Source organism: Parus major, chromosome 3, assembly GCF_001522545.3.
Source record: "Parus major isolate Abel chromosome 3, Parus_major1.1, whole genome shotgun sequence".
In the NCBI taxonomy this organism is placed as follows: domain Eukaryota; kingdom Metazoa; phylum Chordata; class Aves; order Passeriformes; family Paridae; genus Parus; species Parus major.
The window spans coordinates 82,207,559-82,225,221 of record NC_031770.1 but is presented as its reverse complement, the minus strand read 5'-3'; the positions used below and the strand labels follow the sequence as shown (position 1 = coordinate 82,225,221).

General features: G+C 36.3%; 1 protein-coding gene across 7 annotated transcripts in view; it reads left to right on the top strand.

The window, feature by feature from the left end:
- SENP6 (SUMO specific peptidase 6) overlaps positions 1 to 17,663 on the top strand; it is a 73,568-nt gene that overhangs the window by 7,806 nt on the left and 48,099 nt on the right. For 4 of the 7 annotated variants that reach the window (XM_033512954.1, XM_033512953.1, XM_015621668.3 and 1 more), the window contains exons 2-3: positions 11,011 to 11,104; positions 17,377 to 17,440. In XM_033512954.1, the coding sequence (XP_033368845.1) occupies positions 11,011 to 11,104; positions 17,377 to 17,440 (158 nt within the window). Of the gene's footprint in view, positions 1 to 11,010; positions 11,105 to 11,808; positions 11,842 to 17,376; positions 17,441 to 17,663 lie in introns of all 7 variants that reach the window. The other 3 variants (XM_033512952.1, XM_015621666.3, XM_033512951.1) reach the window with 1 other exon arrangement.

Here is a 17,663-nt window from a genome sequence, read left to right as displayed (position 1 = left end):
AACATGCCACAACAATGTTCTGGGAATGAAAAATACCAATAATATTCTGCTGGTGTGGTAAAACGTATTACTAAATGACATGATTAATAATATGTAAACTTAGAAATTTATGTCTGTAAGAAACAGCTGCAAAATATTGATTTTATGAGTATATTTTTATTCAATGTCATACAATTGTTTCATTTGTACTAAAATTCATCCTACTGATGTATTTTTATTAATGTCATAGGATATAATGTTGTATTTGTTTGACACATCCAATTTTTATGGATCACTTAGCAAAATATGAATATCCTGCTGACAGAATTTAATATGACAGACTAACAGAAAGATTATTCAAGAGCCCATTAGATGAGAATTTGAACTATGCAGTAGATGTTAGGTTTTGTATTTACGATTGCCTTTGTAATTTCTGAGGCTCACTTCTAGAAACATTTACTAGAATTTGTTGTAATTTTGTTTCTACCAAGGCTTACTGCTTAAGAGACAATATAATGATCGTTTACAGCTGGGAGTAAACTTTCAAAAGTGAACTTCAGGACTGTTCTGGCCCAGGTCATTGTGCTTGCATATACCTGGCCCCAGGACAGTAAAACTTCAATGGAGATTTAACAGTTCTGCCATAAGGCAAACATGCTATAGCTGGATCTTTACTTGATAAATACCACCAAAAACTATCTGTCATTGGTAAAGTAAAAAGTTCTTTGTCATGGAGCAAAACCTATGTTAGATGGAAAAGTCACTGCTCATTAGGTGGAAGAAAGACTCTCTGATAAGGAACTTATAGATCAAGGTAAGCAGGAGTTTTGTGTTTGGAGGAAAGTGTCTGAAACTCTGCAGGATGGTCACTTAATAAGTTTGATATATTGCTTTAGCTGTCTTTTTGAGTGCTCTTTCTTGAAAAGTAGTTTATAACTGGTTCAGTTGGCAAGCTGGCATGTGTTATTTTACTACAAATGAGTTGATCAATAACACGTCATCTTTTTTGTTGCTTTATGAGTAATTACTGAGAAAACATTTGTTTTGCATGGGATGTTGAAGTGATTTTTTAGCTTTTTAAAAATAAAGCCTGCTTAGTGGATGTTAATATACTGTGACATAGTTAGCAGTTCTCAGTGTTCCTTAAACTCATTGCTGTTAGGTCTCAAGAAGTTTGATACTTCCAATGCAATGATTTTATTGCTTTTAATGCAGTACTGTGGTTGCATTATTTCACACCTTGATGCGTTGATTGCTAATTGCAAAGGGAGTTAATGTGTATGGTGTATCTATTCTGATCAAAAGGCTGTTGCTTATATTTGTGTTGCATTTCTCTGATTGTTTTATTTTTTTTAGGAAACATAGTGTACGTGGATCTTAGCTGTATGTGGCTTTGCAGAGTCATAGCAAGACCCTGTGTGTGGGGCCGTACTGCATGGCCGCGCAAGGAGTTGTGCCTGCAGTTGGCAACACAGCTGCGTGCTGCTCAGAGGGACAGAGCTGCTGCCCCTCCCAGAGACAGTGTGCTCCAGCTGTGCTGCAGTCAACACTGGCACTTCCCTGGCTTCATGGCAGATTGGCTGACAGAGCTGAATTGACAAAAAACTAATCCTTGGGGTGGGGAGAAGTATTGGTGGAGCTAGTCTATTCCTTTTCAGACATATCAGAAATCCAACTCAGCTGACTGCTGCCTTATATGGGAATGAAAGCTTGCCAGTGTCTCTAAGAATTGGAGAAAACTCTAGGTATTTAGCCTTTACAGAAAGTCAAATGCAAATATATTTATTGCCACATAGTTTAACTAACTCTTTCATCATCCTTTCCCTACCTAATTTTTTTCTGAAATGTGCTTTTTTGATGTAACCAAATTTTTGAGGTTTTTTAATTGAGGTTGTTGAGCATTTTCTTTGTACGCTTTCTTTGCTGTCCATTTCATGTGAATTTTGAACAACTGACAACATCAAAGAGGTGTCTTGCTTTTTTTTTCTGCTTTAATTAAATTTAGAGTTTCCTCTTATGGAGGAAACATTTCTTGTGGAAGTGTTCAAGGGCAGGCTGGGCTTGATGGATGAGGCTCTGAGCAACCTGATTTAGTTGAATGTTTCCCCCCTCTGCTCATGGTGGCAGGGCTGGAAATAGATGATCTTTAAGGTCCCTTCCAACTGAAACCATTCTATGAGTCTGTGATTCTTCTGTCTTGCATATGGAAGTTAAGATCTTGCAGAGCTTGTGGAACCTTTATGGACTTTCAATTTATGTATGCTTTAATAATGGGGATAGTATCTATCTGACATCACCTATGAAACTTTACAGGATAAAACCACAAGTATTAAAAAGTACAAATTCTTTATTTCTTCTTCCTCTTGGCATGTAGATACAGTACTTTATTTCAACCTCATGTTCCAATTACTGCAGCAAACGTGGAAACCTTCTTGAAGTGTCAGTTGTCTAATTTCCAGGTAGTTTGGCTGGGTTATTAATCTTACTCTGTATGTAACTGCCTTTCAGCACTTTCTAAAAATAGATCTCTGTTTGTTTAGTGCCACTGTATTCTCAGTTGCACAAGCTTAGGTTTTATATGAAGGTGGATCCCATGGTGCATAACAAAGTGTGCAAATCACATGCATAATATACTATAAGGTTTCCTGCTGTGTTTTGCTCATCTTCTAAAACTGTTCCAGTGTTCAGATTTTGAAATCTTCTGTGATTAATGTTATATACTGATTTGTGACAGAAATTGTATTCTGTATAGAATATTCTCTATGTATTCTTGTCTAACGGTCAACTTCCTCAAAATGTCTTGTTAGCTTTATGGTTTTTTTTCACATTTAGAGAGTGAATTGGCAGTTCAGAAATTGTTCTTAGGCTAACATCACCTTTTATCCTCTATTTTATCTATATAATAGGAGGATACCTCTCTTAACTTTCCTGTAGAAACAACAAAACTGTCTTCCTAATTTCTGAATTTTTGGTATATCTACAGTCTATTAATGGAGGTCTTACCTAAGTAAAGAATTCATAATGCTAGGGATGGAAAAAATTACTTTTTTGTTTGTTTTTTCTTTTTTTCACTGTTTATTGTTGGTTCCTACTTTAGATGTTATTTAAATTATTTTACTTGTGTGGAAAGTTTGTGAGCCAGTCAGAATTAGTCAGAGAGGGAAAAGAAGAAAAGTGACTGAGGTACTCCTTTTTGGAAGTTTTTGTGATGGGGTGCAGTTACTTTAGGGGATACTTTGTACCTATGAATAGTCACTGGTTTTATTTAACAGCTGGTTGGATTCAGATGGGTCAGAACATCCTGTTCAAGCTTGACCCAGTTAGTGCAAGTTACTCAGACATTTGTCCAGTCTCTGCTGCCTCTCAGGTCAGTGTGGTCCACTCTTGAGCACACACATGGTAAAGAGTAAGTTCTGTCTTTTGCAGATTAGCCTGTAGTTCACCAGATCATCCTTGTTGCCCTTCTTGAAAGGCAATGATGTTTTTCCAGTCTTTGGGTACAACTGGCTTAAGTGTTCTTTAATCACATCTTCCTTGACAATGGTAGATACTGCATTCCCACAGATTCTGCTGATACAGTTGAGGAACTGTGAGATCAGAAGACAGAATTTAGCAGTGAAATCTGGGATGACAAAAAAAAGGGATCAAGTTCTTAACTTTTTTTCATGTCTTTTGTCACTAGGTTTCTGTTTCATTGAGCAGAAAATGCCCACAATTTTCTGTAGCATTCCTTTTCCTGCTCATGTAGACAAAGAAGGCCTCTTGAAATACTTCTGCATTTTTTCCTGATGCTGTCATAAGGGCAGCATCCTTGGGTGGGGATACCTCTACACCTCTGTTGAGAGAATTAGTAGAAAAGGTAAAGAGGCATTAGTTGCCCATTGTGTGGTTATCACTGATGTCTTATCAGAAAAGCTTTCAAAGGCATCACAAAGAAAGTGTTTAACATACTTCAAAGCTCTGTCCTTTTATCCTTCTCTGTTTCTCCTTATTAATACTTTAATAATGTTAAACAGCAAATGATCAAATCTGCACAGTTCTGTGTTCTTCAGTCCTGTCATCAGTGCAGTATCCTGCAATGTAAGCAGCCCAATGTGCATGCAAGCCCTGAAAAAAACCCAGTCATTTACCAAAATACACAGATGATTTCCATCTTTGAAGTAGAGAACTTTCATAAATGCTTTTGCTTTTCAGAAGCATGAGCACTTGTCTAGGAATGAATGCTCTGTATTTATCATTGGTTTTCTGTGGACATCAAATTCTTGGAAGGGTATGAGTGTTTTTGTTAGCCAGCTGAGAAATTGAATTCCCTTCACGTGCAAAGGAATGTCTGTGCTTGATATCTGTTACACTGGTATCATAGAACTTCACTATCGAACTCTCTGCTTCATGTAGTATCTCAGCAACTGTCAAGTTATGATTACTGCCTTTTACTGGAGATGCTTTTGACTGGTTTTTGGTGTTTTTTTGCCTCTGCAGCTAATTTAGGGAGTGGAAAGTTAAAGCATCTTTTAAGCTTTAGATCTTGAAATTTATACCTATAAATGTAGATTAGGCTGCAATTCCATGGAAATTTCTTTAGTATCCATAGTACTTAGAATAGTTTCAGTTCCTGGATGGCTCTTACCTCTGCTGTGCTGTCACAGCTGCACTGTGTTACTGTGGTTGAACAGGAGGGAACTGCTATGATTGAAAAATAACTTTTCCCCTCTCCTGCTGCTCAAGGGGTTCTTGCCTGAATTGGTTTCCTTCCCCAGATTTTTTGTCAGTGCTGTCATCATATGCAGGTTGCAGGACAGGAGCAAGAATCTGCAGCTCTTGGGAAGGGTGAGTGGCCTGTAAAACTGTTCATGTAGTGCTGCTTCAGAATGTGAAAATGCAGCCTCACTGTGTTTACAGTTGATATAGTAGAGCTGATGGTATCAAAGCTGGAAGATAAAAAGCTGTTTTGCATAGAAGCCTGTCTGGAAGAATAATGAAGCAATGGGGAAAGTAAACCAAAAAAATATTTCTGTGTCAGAGTTTTATGAGTACTTGTATCCTCTTAACAGTATATCTGATGACTCTAAATGAGCAACAGATTAGAAAGCTTAGAAGCATTCTTTTTCATTTATTTAAATATGAGTCTGGATGAAGGCAATGATTCTGAGTACATTTAAATTAATTTACATTTTCTGTGCGAGCACTGCAGTATCTGATAAGTTGGTTGCAGTTGTGATGGTGTAAGCATTTATAAGATGAGGCTTGCAGTGTTTCTTTACCAGCAACTGAGGAAAAAGAATGTAAACTTCAAGTCTTCCTGGAAATGTATCTGGGTCCTGAATCAAACCTTTGTTTGATCTAGATTGTGTGTTTAGTATGGCTCTTATACACACAGAAATAGATGAGATCTCAGCAGATGAGAGATGTAAAAAGATTCTGTGTGTGCAATAGAAACCTTGAAGTCTCTGCCTATTGTATTTTAGGGGGCAGGCTATAGGGAATTATTCTAGCAAACCAGTGATGTATATGAAAAGGTTACTTTCCTAGAAAAGTTGATCTTTGTGTGGACAATAAATGCATCAGGCTTCTTTGGTGAGTTATCTTAGAGAATCATACAAAGGGTAGGTGTGAAAATTATCTCAAAGAGCATCTAGTTCCAGCACCCTTTCTGTGGACAGGGATACCATTCATTAGATCAGGTTGCTCAGTACCCCATCCAGCCTGGCCTAGAACACTTCCAGGGGTGGGGCTTCCACAGCCTCTCTGGGCAAACTGTTCCAGTGCCTCACCACTGTCACAGCAGAGTATTTCTTTTTAATACATCTAATCCAAACCTGCCCTCTTTCAGTTTGAATCTATTGCCCTTTGTCCCATCACTGTCTGTCCATATAAAAATTCCTCTCCTTCCTTTTTATGACACTTAAGTTAGTGTAAGACTGCAGTAAGGTCTTTTCAAAGCCTTCTCTTCTCCGTGCTGAACAATCACAGCTCTCTCAGCCTGTGTTTGTAGGCGGGGTGCTCTTGCCCTCTGATCATGTTTTGTGGTCCTCCTCTGGACCCAGTCTAACAGATCCATGTTTTTGTTGTGTTGAGGATCTCAAATCAGGATGCAGCACTCCAGCTGAGGTCTCATGAGGGCAGAGTAGAGGAGCAGAGTCACCTCCCTCAAATTGCTGGCCACTCAGCTTTTTATGCAGCCCAGCATACAATTGGCCTTCTGGGCTACCAGTGAGTACTGTTGGCTCATATCCAGCATTTCATCCATGAGAACACCCAAATATTCTCCAGAGGGCTTCTCTGAGTAACTTCTCCCACTCTGTACTCACGTCTGGGATTGCCCCAACTCAGGTGCAGCACCTTGCTGTTGGACTTGTTGAATTTCAAGGGAAAGCCCACTTTTCAAGTTTGTCCAGATCCCCCTGGATGGCCACATATTCTTCCACTGTGTTAGCTGCATCACTCGGCTTGCATCTGCCAACTTTCTGAGGGTGCACTCAATCCCACCATGTCATTGATGAAGACATGGAAGAGCATCAGTCCCAGGAGTCAGGAGAGACCTGAGGGACACCACTTGTCACCAGCTGCCACCTGGACATAGAGATACTGGCTGTAGTTTGCTGGCTGCATCCATCCATCCAGCCAATTCCTTACCCACTAAATAGTCCCTCCATGTCTTTCCAATTTGGCAATAAGGACATAATATGGAACCATATTAAAGGCCTTACAGAAGTGTAGGTAGATGGCATCTGTCAGTCTTCCCTTGTCCACCACTGCTGTCATTCCATCACAGAAGGCCACCAGATTGGTGGCCTGTGATTTGACCTTATTTAAGCTATGCTGACTGCCTTGGGTCAGCTTTCTTGTCTTATATATGCCTTACCCTGGAAAGGAGGATCTGCTCCATGATGTTCCCAGGAACAGAGGTGAGGCCCTCTGATCCCCTGCCGCTCCCCACTGCTACCAAAATCTTGCCACACAAACCCAATACTGCATCAGTTACAAAACAGTAAAGCATTGGGCATGATTTTTTTAATGAGTTTTAGTATAGATTGATATGGAATGATTTGCCTTTGACGTGAAAAAAACAAATCTTCCAAGATGATGTCTTTTGCTGGACACTAGCACTTTAGTAAATACCGTGTATGTCACTTCTCATTTAGTGTTTTAGGCAGAATTTTAGAGGATTCTTTTTTTTTTTTGCAACTGCAAAATTCTGCTCATATTTCATGCATATTCACTATGGACATTTTTCCTTCCATTTAGGAATTGCTCAGTGACACTGCAGAGAGTAACTCCTGCTGAAGGAGTTTAGAAAACAGTGTCCACACACAGAAATTTAAAGGTGTTGATCTGCTTTCTGGCATTCTCCTACAGGCATATTTTGCTTTCTAATCCAAAAGGTGATAATTGTGTTTTACACAAAAAGACTGTATGGGGATTTTTAACAGTCTGGCTTCAGGGTATGATTAATAATGACATAAATGTCCAAATGAAACACATTATTTTTTCAGGATTTTTTTAATTGACTTGTTAGAAATTGCATGTAACTGTTGTTTGAAAAACAATAGTTGTTTAAAAAGCAGTGAAATGTGTCAGCTACACCTGTGTAACATGTCTAGTTAAATTCCAGGTACTTTCTTGGGCTCAGAACTGATATATTCCTTAGTGTATCAGCAAAAGGGAGTTATTAGTGGTAGGAAAAATGAGAGTGAAATCTGCTCCAGTGTGCTAGCTGTCATGGGCAGAGATACAGCTATTGCCTTCTCTTGACACAACAAACACCTTAGGGTTAGCTCTGGTTTTTTGAGTACTTTCACCTCTGGGTATGGATGTGCCTTGCTGGTTAAAAAGACCTTGAATCGTGCACATAGTGAAAATTGCATCATAGGGATTCCAAATTTAAATCTTAGTCCAAAATAGTCAGCAGCTTAGCCTATGTAACAGATTACTTGTTATCCCCTAAAAAAAAAAATAAATTCCTGTATGGAATCAGCTACCAAGATCAAGTAACTCAGGTGAACACTCTGGCTAACATGATGGTATACTTCTAGATTTACATTTTTGTTAGGACCAAGAGTGCTAGAGAGTGAAAATTGATCCAGAGTTGAGTGAGCAGAAGTGGGATACTAAGACATTTTCCATGCATGGCTGCACTGATCAGTAGCAGTGGATGAACTGTCTAATACAGAAGTGTTTAATTAAAAAAAAGAATTACAGAAAATACTAAGAAGCTTTTTGAAAAAGAAAGAAAATATTCAGCTAGAGTGTACAATACTTGTAGCCGGCTTGGGAGTTATTAAAAGATACAGGAGGCTTACAGCATGCATGCTACTTGTTTAAGTAGATTTCAAAAGGATCCCCAAATGCTGGCCTGGCTGAACAACAGAGTAAGATATAATATCTGAAATAAAATATCATAGTTCTTGAATCAGATCTTATAGTAATGAAAATAGAGAATAATAAAGCTGGTGGATTTAACCTATAATTATAATGAGGTGGGGAAAAAATTGATTAGAAATTCCCAACAGACATAAACACTATTGTTAAGTATTTCTTCAAACTTTGCAGGAAAGTTTGAGAAGTGTCTGGAGGATCAGTAGACGGCCCAGTTGTAAAAGGTGGCTTTGGAGTATATAAGGTCATAGCTGAATAATGGAATTGCTTGCACTCACTTTGGCAACACTCAGAGAGCTCTTCATGCCAGAATGTTTCTTAATAAGGAGTGTGACAGAGTGTACGACTCAAAATGAAGCATCAGTGGAAGAAATTGCAGTACATTGAGCAAACTGTGAACAAGGCAGCATGATCAAATGGCATTCATCCAAGTGTTGTAAGAGAAACTGGGGGGTAAAGGAGCTAATGATTGGAGTGTGTTGCTTGTGGTTAGCATCATATTTCTGCTACAGGTAAGGAGGGTAGCTAGCCTGATATCAGCATTTTAAAAATGCGGTGGAAGTATTTGAAGAACTTTACATCAGTGAGCTTTATGACCATGTAACCTGAATTCATGGAAATTATAATGGATGTCAGAATTAATTTCATTGTTCCCTCTGTAAAGGGCTTGGGAAAGGCTGAATTACCTCTGAATACAGTGGAAAAATTTATAAAAAACAATTGGGAAGAGTTAGAAAGAGACAGCAAAAAAGGTATGTTTTGTTAATAGGAGGAACCAATTGAATTGCACAGGGATTTATAACATTGGTGTACAGTTATAAGGAGAATGGTGTGATAGCCAGGTGACCAAGTTTGTAGATGTTTAAACTATACTTGGGTTAGTATAATGGCTAGCTATTTAAAGAAAGTTGTAAATGGTTAGATTTCAAGTTATGTGTGTTGAAATCATACATCAAATTCTATATAGGTAAGTGTCAAGTAATCTAAGTGGATGAGAAGTAAAAAAAGAGCATTTTTGTAGGTAACAATTGGCTCTGAAGTGCTTCTTAACCAATCATGAGTGCAAGATGGAACTATCTAGTACCTAAAGATCAATGCAGTTCTCCTTAGCAGTGAAAACAGCAAATCCAGTGTAAAGATTTACTAGGAAAGGAACAAAGAACAAAACAGAAACAACATCCTGCTTCTGTAGAAATTCATGGGAAGTATGCATCTTGAGTATTCCTTGTAGTTTGTATATCTGCATCTCAAAAGGGGTACAGTAGACTAGAAGAAGCACAAAGAGAAGCATCAAGAGGGATTTAAAGGCATGAAACAGCTTTCATGTGATCAAAAATTAAGCTGATTCAGTTTTTTTCTTTTTCTGCCTGTGAAAGAAAGACCATGAAAGAGCACGACAGGAATCTATGTAATCGTGAGGGAATAGGGAAGGGTTACGTATTGCTGTCTTCCAGAGTACATGGACGGGAGAAGTAGAGTACTAAGAGCAAAAAGTGCCAGATTGAATCAGAATCAACAAAAGGAAATACTTCTGTAATTAAGCTGAGGTACTTTCTGCTGCAAGATGCTGTTGATTCTATAAAGCAAGCTTGATTAAAAAGCAAGCAGGGAGAAGAAAAAGGTAGGAAAAGCTATTAAATACAAAAATATGTGTGTAACATTCACCCATGGCTCAGGAATCCTGCAGCAGATGCAAGTAGTTGGAAGTAGCGGTTGAATATGCAATAAATATTTTGGTGTGCGTTTTTTTTTACTTTATCCTAGACATATGTTGTTGGTTGTGATATTCTTACTCTTTTCTCTCAGTGCAGATCAGTTTCATTCATTATTTCTAAATGCATTTCCAATAATGTAAAGAAAAATATAGTAAGAAACAAAAACACATTTAAACCAAAATCAAAGCAGGGGCATAGTTTGTTATACAGAATTTGTGTGAGACAGCTCTTAATTGCAGCATTTAGGGCCCAAGGGGAACAGTGCCTTGCTTTAATGAGTGCTATCTCCATGCTCTAGAACACCTTCACTTAAGAATACCCCATGCCATGATCTTATATGAAAATCTCCATAAGGGTGGATATTGTAGGAGAGAGATCTGAAATTTTATGTAGTATGACAGAAAGTTTTTACGTAGTTGATGCTAATACTGAAATGTCAATGTGCATGGTGTGTTAATTCAGGTCAGCATCAGATGTTGAATTAAAAATCTAGCATATTATGTTGAAACTGTACTTAGGACAGTTCAGAATTATTGCTTTTATATGGAAAAATTCAATGTATGTTTGGTTATTAGGCAGGTAAATAATGCATTTTAGGACCCTTTCTGTGTGTGGCATATAGGTCATATTAGAGAAACTGCCCTTAAATTTATGGGTATCAGTAAAACAATTGAAAACAGTTATTACCCTACCTCAGGTCATAATTTTTAATAGCTTGCTGACTTTCTGCTAATAAGATGTTGACAGATACTTTTATTTATTTAGGGAAATAATAATCACCACTGTATTGATGGACTTACTGATCAAATGATAGTTAAACATTGACATCAATAAAATAGATACTGGTGGAAAATACATGCATCTGGTTTACTCCTCTAGTCTGTGTTGATTAATAATTCAGCTTGAAATCAAGACTTATCTTAACTTGTTCTCATTTCAGCTTTGGATAGATCACAGTCCAAGAGAGATGGAGGTTTTAAAAGTAATTGGAGCTTTGATCATGCAGAAGAAAGTGAAGGAGATGCAGAGAAAGAGTAAGGATGCTTTTATCTAGGCTATTAAAAGTATAAATGTATATTTATAATTGAATACTTACTTTTATAATTTATGAATAAGAAACAATATATAATATCTTAAACTTTCAGTGATTAAGAAGAATTATTTAAAATGAGTGGTAATTTTAAGTAGTATTGCCAAATAGGAGTTCATTATAATGTAAGCTGTATTGTGAACATGGGACTTACAACACAGGACACAGTACATTTCACAAGAGCTGCAGTTGTCTTTGGAGCTTTTGTGTAAATCTAAAGAACACAGACAAGCAGTATATGAACATGTAGAATAAGGAAGTTTGTAGGCAGAGTATCCAAGTAGCTTCAGCTTTCCCTTCCTTTAATGATGATGTTACTCAGTACTTGACTGTTGAGGTTAAAGTACTTCAGTAGCATTAGGTCTCCATCAAGTTAAAACAAGCTTAAAGATTCTAGTTTTTTCTTCTTTCATGTTTATTTCACTGAATAGAGTTAAGGCTGTTTTTTTTTCTTATAATTTAATCCTTTACTTGGCTAAAGTTTAAATCCCATGTGTATTGCTTGAATGTGTACCTTGTCCTTGTGACATTTTATTGTTAATATGTTTTCTTGATATTAATGTATTTATTTCCAAAATGACTAATGAATTGTTAAAGTAATAAGTGTCATGCACAAAGAATTCATGTTAGTTTATTTGTTGTTCTTAGATATTCGGAGAGTAGAACCTGCAAATTTAAAAGGTATGCTGTGGTTCCCTAGTAAGACGGCACTGAATCCTGTGATTAAATACAGAAATAATTCATATATGAATCTGTATCATCTAATATTCTGCCAAGTGCTATGCGTTGGAAGGGAGGTAGGAAAATAGACATAACCACATCGGCTGCCAACAGCAGGCTCTGCTATGTAATCTTAATAAAACTCTAAGAAATGTGAAGTTTTAGTAATTAAAAAATGAGTGGAGTTCATGAAAGTCTGAGGTAAGCATTAAGAGCTCTTTTCAAAATAGAACTGTATTGGAAGTTAAAAGCACTTTTTAAAGAGTTCACAAACTAAGGGCATTTTAATTGTATAAAATCAAGGTCGTGTTGTTCCTTAGCAACTTTATATCCATTCGCAGTGCACAGAAATATGTTTTAAGTATAAGGGCAATACATACCATACAGTTACTATTTCTGTTTTACTTGCCTTCAGAAATAAGTCACATTTGATAACATAGCAGCTTTTTTTTCTACTAGTAATTTACTGCTGTTTTCCATCAGTCTCCAGCTGATGTTGACTTAAGAACATAGAATGAAAAATGTATAGAGTAATAATGTTAAAAAAAAGTTAGAAAAATTATTATGAAACATAATCTTTATGTAATTGTATCTGATTTTAAGATTGTACGTCTGGGTGATTTTTCATTTCTTTCAGATATTCTCTACAATAAGCAGTTTTCCCCTTGCTAGAATTGAATTTTTATTGCCTACTTAGAACACTTTTTATTTACTTTTATATCTATGAATTATGCAGAATCTTATTCTGAAGTATAGATAGAAGAGTAGTTGAAAATTGATTTAAACCGGAGATCTTGTCTTCTTTACTTACCCATTCTCTGATACCATTTGAAGCAATTTCTTATTCCCTCCAAACAGCCACATGTTTTAAGCTGCCCACATACTTACTTTTGGTAACACCTGGGTTTGTTTATCTTAAAGACATAGCGAGCTTTTAGCATTTTGAAATAATTCGTGTTTTTTTACTTTTCTGATGCATTTTTATTTCATATAGCAACACATTGACAGAAGGGAATCTTTAGAAAACAAGTAACAAAATTTCCTTTTTATTTTCTTAATTTCCTTTACCCTTAGTAGGACATTCAAAGATCGGCAGCTTTAATTCATATAATTGTTCTAGCATAAAGCTTTATGTCCCTCCCAGTATTTTGAGCATATTCTGCAGTAAGTAGATATTTGCTGTGGTGTGCTGATACTTACTAAAATGCTTGACTCTTACATGTTTCTTCGTGGAGAAAGCTGTGAGTCTGAAGCAAGCAGCTGGAGGCATCTCATGCTTGTTGTGGAGGCAGTGGTGTTACGGTGCCTGACTTGATAAAAGCTTTTTGCCCTCTTAATGGCAGACACACAATAGGTTTGTTTTGAACTAGCCTAAGAATAGCATCTCAGCACTTAAAGGAGTGGCTGTATTCTTGTACTACCCCATGAGATCTGTGCTAATGATGTTGGTCAGCACTGGATGCCTGCTTGGATGATTTTTTTTCAGTGAGATGAACACAAAGGGTGTGTTTAATGACATCCTAACACAGCAATTTTTAGAAAAGGTAGATTATTTTGAAAGAAGGGTGTCATTTAACTTATTTGGGAAATAGGTGAGGTGAGTCATAATGGTTAAGATATCGAGTAATGAACTGAAAAAAATTAAAAAATATTAATTAACTGAAGAAGGTTTGGAAAATTAATGATCACCCAACACTATATAAATTTAAACTGATTTAAGTTGATACTCAGCATGGAACAAGAGTTACAGAAATTAAGAATGATAATTAGCAAGTATCTTATCCCAAAGCAAATGCCTACAGATAATACTCAGTCCACTTGAAAGAGTAAAAGTAACATTTTTGATGTTCTAAAAGATTTGATCTACTCAGGATGATAGCAAGTGATGCGAGACTTTTCTTGCTTTGTAATTGGAGATTCCATAGGAGATCTACCTTTATGTAGAACAATAGAAAAAAAGACCAGTTGGTCAGCAGAGCACACAGAAACCTCTGTAGTTCACCCCAGATTAAATGGTGGAAATTAAGCTGATCTTACATAGCAGAAGATATGAAAGGACGGCAGACTTAAGCAAACATGGCCAAAATGATACATTCAAGTGATTAATGAAATTAACATGTTATAAGATGCTTTCTGGTGTTACGGATAATTCTCTTGAAGTGTCTTGGATAATTTATATTTGCATCCTTTGTAATATCTCTGTAAGTGTTTTTGAAATATATCAGTATACTCCACAGTGATTTTGTAAATGAGTGGGCCCAGATTACTCTTGGCTGTCATACTGTTTTCTTAATAGTCTAGACTTCTGCCTTCCACTGAGATAACAGCAGTCTTATCAAAAACAAGGAATATAAATAAATGGGTCTAATTTATTTGCACTACAGTGTCTTTATTTAACTACTGCTTTATTTCAAAAAGATTTATTTTTTTGTCCCTTCCATTTAGGGGAATAAACCTCTTTTTTCCATGTATTGACAAATGGAAAAGCATTGTACTGTGTTATATATTTACACTGAGCTTTTTCCACTGCTTATAAAATTTGTATTTCTTTGTCAAAAAACCCCTCCCATAGTTATATAGATGTTTTGTACTTCTTTCATGAGCCTGTTAGTAGGGCATTATAGCCTTTTAATTGATAAAAACTTTTAAAATTAAGGCTATTTTTAATGGAATGTCACTGTAATTAGTTAATACCTGTACTTCTTTTGTGCCTCTGATAGTGCAGCTTTTTTAGTGTGCTGCCTACCGCTATGTAATTTAAAACAAAGAATGTACACAGTGTGCTGTCAGGGCAAGTACGTCAACCTCCTGGTTTTATATATAATACTTTTCAGAAAGAAATTCCAATTATGTTTGACATGTGACTGGATCAGTTGGTAGTTGATAGAAATGTGATTGCAGCTTAGAGTGTAACCTCAATGGTCAACAGAGGTTTAAAGTTTGGGTTGCTTCTAGATAGTAGTGAAAAGTAGCCTATTAATCTCAGCTGTCTAACTAACTATTGCATAGTTCTTAATATTTTAAAACACTGAACAAATAGTATGTGATTAGAGGTAAGTAAATAGAAATTTTTGTTTTCTTGTTCAATGCCTAAATTTGAATGTGTAATTATTAACTCCCCTTAAGAACTCTGTTTAGGTGAATTATTTCTGTTTTTTTTCTTTAATATTAGTGAAGACTTGACATTATTTATTACGAAATTTTAAGGAATGTATTGAAAAGTTAGAAACTTATGTTCCAATGTGAAAATAACCAGGAAACTCATGGTTCCCCAGTTAAAAGTGACAGTGTAGAGACATCCTCCCAGCAAGACAGCTGAAGTTTCATTTTAGGGATGTTAAAAATGTTACTGACTGGTATGTCGCGGGAGTGGTATAATGTTTGTTTTGGGTTGGTTTGGGTTTTTTTTCCTGCCTGTATAAATTGCATCATTGAAGCAGGCAACAGGAAGCACGTGATACATGAACAAATAGACATTGCTCGGTTGCTAGGTATTCTGCTCTCTGAAAAAACAACCTTTCTGGTTCTGATGCATACACTTCGCATTCCTTATGATCTAAAAGTATTGGTTCATTTAAAACTACCAATTTGCTAATACTGCTGTAGTCATGCTGCATGATAAGGGTTACTCTTGTTTGTTTTGATTTAAGCCTTGGCTCAGTGTTTTGGTCATTTGCAATTGGTTAACCTTCTCTTACCTCCCCCCTCAGTTGCCTTTCGTTAAAATGGTTGCAGTATTGAGGCATGCTGAAATCGTAAAAGTGTTGCCACAGTACAAAGGTGTTTTGAAAATAGTCATCATTTTTATATGAATTGAACCTTAAGAACAAAAACATTTCTAGAGGCGAAATGATCTGACTAGGGCAGCACCATAGGCAAATGGCAGAGCTGCAGGTGCTGTAGGTTGCTGCTCATGTCTATGCTGCAGGGCTTTGTTTATTTTCTGGAATGTGGAAAATTTCTGAAATTGTGGAACTCTTTGTCTACTGATGAATGTCTGAGAAGGCTCCGTGAGGCTCCCTTGAAAGGATGATTTGTTCTGAAAGAGAATTAAAAAAAATGTTGCAGGATGTAAAAATTTTAATATCTGTGTGTAGTCTGTGCAAAAGTACAAATGTACTCTTTTGCCTTTGTTTGAAATTAGTGATGAATCTACTACACTGTTTTACCACTGACACCTAGGATTGTGGTACTCTGTTAATAAAAGGAAAGGACAACAGTGCCACTGGCTATTTGGATATTTGCATCATTCTTCCCATTTCAAAATGAACTGTGTGCATGATTTTATGTCCTGAAGTTTCAGAGTCTGCAGATCTCACCCAACGTTTTTATTTTCTTTTTATTTGCTGTAGGGATGTTTGTATTGCATCAGGTGAGAAAATAAGTTGTAACATGAAGGGAAATATTATGCATGGAAAAAGTTGTTAGGAATTTGAGAGATGGGGCACTGAGTGATTAGTTTATTTATATAGGAAGAGCTAAAGGCACTATGTATTGCAAGCCAGCATGTCAAATTGACACAGCTAAGAAATGTTTGTTTCTCCTGTGTAGCTCTTCCTTTTTAACACCTGGCATAACTGCTTTTATTTTAAGGAATTTCTGCCTGAATTTTCTTGATTAAATCTTTTAAAATCATGCAATTTCAAATTGGATACAAGTTGTGTTGTTTTGTTCTAGTCAACATAGGAGTAACCCTAACAGGGTTGATGAGAAGGGCTTGTCTACAGGTTGCTTCTCCTGGAAGCTAGAGTTTGTTCAGCTAATCTAGCTGCTGTCAGTATGAAATGTGTGATTGCGGTTTCAATTTGAATACTTAAGATTACCTGAGGATAAGTACTTGTTACTGAAAAGAATGTTTTTAGAGTATCATGGAGTGGCTTTCTTTTTTTTGTCTTCTTCCCCATTCTAATTGTTGGGGTTTACATATGTTGAAAGTGCTAAAGAAACACATTTAAATAAGCAGTAGAACCAAACTGAATATATTCTTTTTAGGAATACATACTTCGGTAGTAGTTGCTGTGGGCTAAAATGTAGTTACATTAAGTTCTTCAAAGTACTATGAAGTTTGCAGTTTTAAACTACATACTTGAAAATTGATAGGCATAAAAAACCAAAAAAGATCATGTTTTATAGTTTAATGAAGTTTTAGACTCAATTTATAAGGAGAGTATAGAATCTTTTATAGTGTCAGTAATATTGTAACCTTATGAAGGTTCAATAGCATTTTCTATTTTGAATTAATCCTTTTAGTTTTGCTTTTTGCCAAATAATTTGATGTACACTCTTAATTTCAGGTTCACATTATGCATCTGATCACTCTGTTGCTCATTTCATGTTCCTGTTGTTTTATGCATATTTATACAATGTATAAAATGTATACAATGATGCATTTAAATGTAGAGGGAAGTGGGATAAAAAGACTTTTGCTTTTAAAATGTTTTGTGGGTACTCTGTTGGATTACAATATATGTGCTTTTCTCTCCCACACCTGTCTAGCGAGGCAAATCTGCTCAGTTTAGATGACAGTGATGGGTCTTTCAGTCCCAATGAAGAAAAAAAGGTAAATAATTGGTTTATCAAGTGGTGAAAATGTATCTTTAAAGCTTTTTGGGTTCTTAAGCAGTATTGCATAGCCATGTGTGCAGTGTAAAGAAATGAAAGCTTCTGTTGTGTTTTAGGAACATATGCTCAAGCTGTTTATCTGCCTACCCTTAAAGTTTTTTGTTCCCCTCTTGATCTCTATAGTATTCTGAAAAATATGACCAAGAATAACTAATTCTAAG